The 1,401-nt window shown below is 49.0% G+C and overlaps 1 protein-coding gene across 1 annotated transcript in view; it reads left to right on the top strand.

Annotated features, from left to right (window-relative positions):
* The window catches only part of LOC118424312 (SCO-spondin-like), a 13,612-nt gene that overhangs the window by 11,767 nt on the left and 444 nt on the right, over positions 1 to 1,401 (top strand). The window contains exons 18-19 of the mRNA XM_035832857.1: positions 18 to 243; positions 451 to 1,248. Coding sequence (XP_035688750.1) covers positions 18 to 243; positions 451 to 1,248 — 1,024 coding nt within the window. The remainder of the gene's footprint in view (positions 1 to 17; positions 244 to 450; positions 1,249 to 1,401) is intronic.

Genomic DNA, 1,401 nt, shown 5'->3' with positions numbered 1-1,401 from the left:
GACACTGTCCTGAACAGTATGGAGGATCTTCCCATCATGGAGGAACTGGATGAACTGCCAACTGTTGAAGAACTTAGCAAAGCTATTGACTCTCTCCCATGTGGGAAAGCACCAGGCAGTGACAACATTCCACCCGAAGCCATCAGGCAAGGGAAACCAGCCCTCATCCAGCCACTGTACGAGTTACTCTGTCTCTGCTGGGAGGAGGGGGCTGTCCCCCAAGATATGCGGGATGCCACTATTGTAACACTGTATAAAAACAAGGGTGATCGAGGGGACTGTAATAACTATAGAGGCATATCACTCCTAAACATTGTCGGAAAAGTGTATGCTAGGATCCTTCTCAACAGACTGAAAACCCTGGCTGATCGTGTGTACCCGGAATCACAATGTGGATTTAGGGCAGGAAGATCAACAACTGACATGATCTTCTCCCTTCGTCAATTGCAGGAAAAGAGCAGGGAACAGGGCCAACCCCTATACATGCTGTTCATTGACCTCACTAAAGCCTTCGATTTAGTGAGCAGGAAAGGCTTGTTTGAACTTCTCAAGAAGATCGGCTGCCCACCAAAACTGAGTAGCATGGTGGTTTCTTTTCACACCGACATGAAAGGGACTGTATTGTTCGATGGATCCTGTTCAGACTCTTTCTCCATAAAGAGCGGCGTAAAGCAGGGGTGTGTGCTAGCACCGACACTCTTTGGGATTTTCTTCTCCATTCTGTTGTCGCAAGCCTTTGACGCATCCACAGATGGAGTTTATCTACATACAAGGTCTGACGGGAAGCTGTTTAACCTCGCACGGCTTCGTTCCAAGACAAAGGTGAGGACAGTACTCCTCAGAGAGATGCTTTTTGCAGACGATGCAGCACTCGCGGCCCACACAGTGGCGGCTCTTCAGAGACTGAGCGACTGTTTTGGTACTGCATGTAAGCTGTTTGGACTCACCGTGAGTTTGGAGAAAACCTGCGTCTGTGCACAAGGGGTCAGCACTCCCCCAGCCATCACTATGGACAATGTACTCTTAAAAAATGTGGACAGCTTTACTTACCTTGGCTCTACAGTCACCAACACACTGTCGCTGGACGCCGAACTTGACAAACGTATCGGAAAGGCCAACACTACAATGGCTCGACTGACTCAGAGGGTCTGGGAGAACAGAGATCTGTCACTGCATACAAAAGTACAAGTATACCGAGCTTGCGTACTGAGTGTCCTACTGTACGGGAGTGAGGCGTGGAACACATACGTAAGACAAGAACGCCGATTAAACGCCTTTCATATGCGGTGTCTCCGACGCATCTTAGGACTCACCTGGAGAGACAAGGTACCAAACCGTGTCATCCTTGAACAAGTAAAAATGCAGAGTATCTATTCCATCCTCAGCCAACGCCGTCTTCGC

Source organism: Branchiostoma floridae, chromosome 10, assembly GCF_000003815.2.
Source record: "Branchiostoma floridae strain S238N-H82 chromosome 10, Bfl_VNyyK, whole genome shotgun sequence".
Taxonomy (NCBI): Eukaryota; Metazoa; Chordata; class Leptocardii; order Amphioxiformes; family Branchiostomatidae; genus Branchiostoma; species Branchiostoma floridae.
Note: the sequence above shows the minus strand (reverse complement) of the source record. Positions and strands in the feature narration are given on the sequence as shown.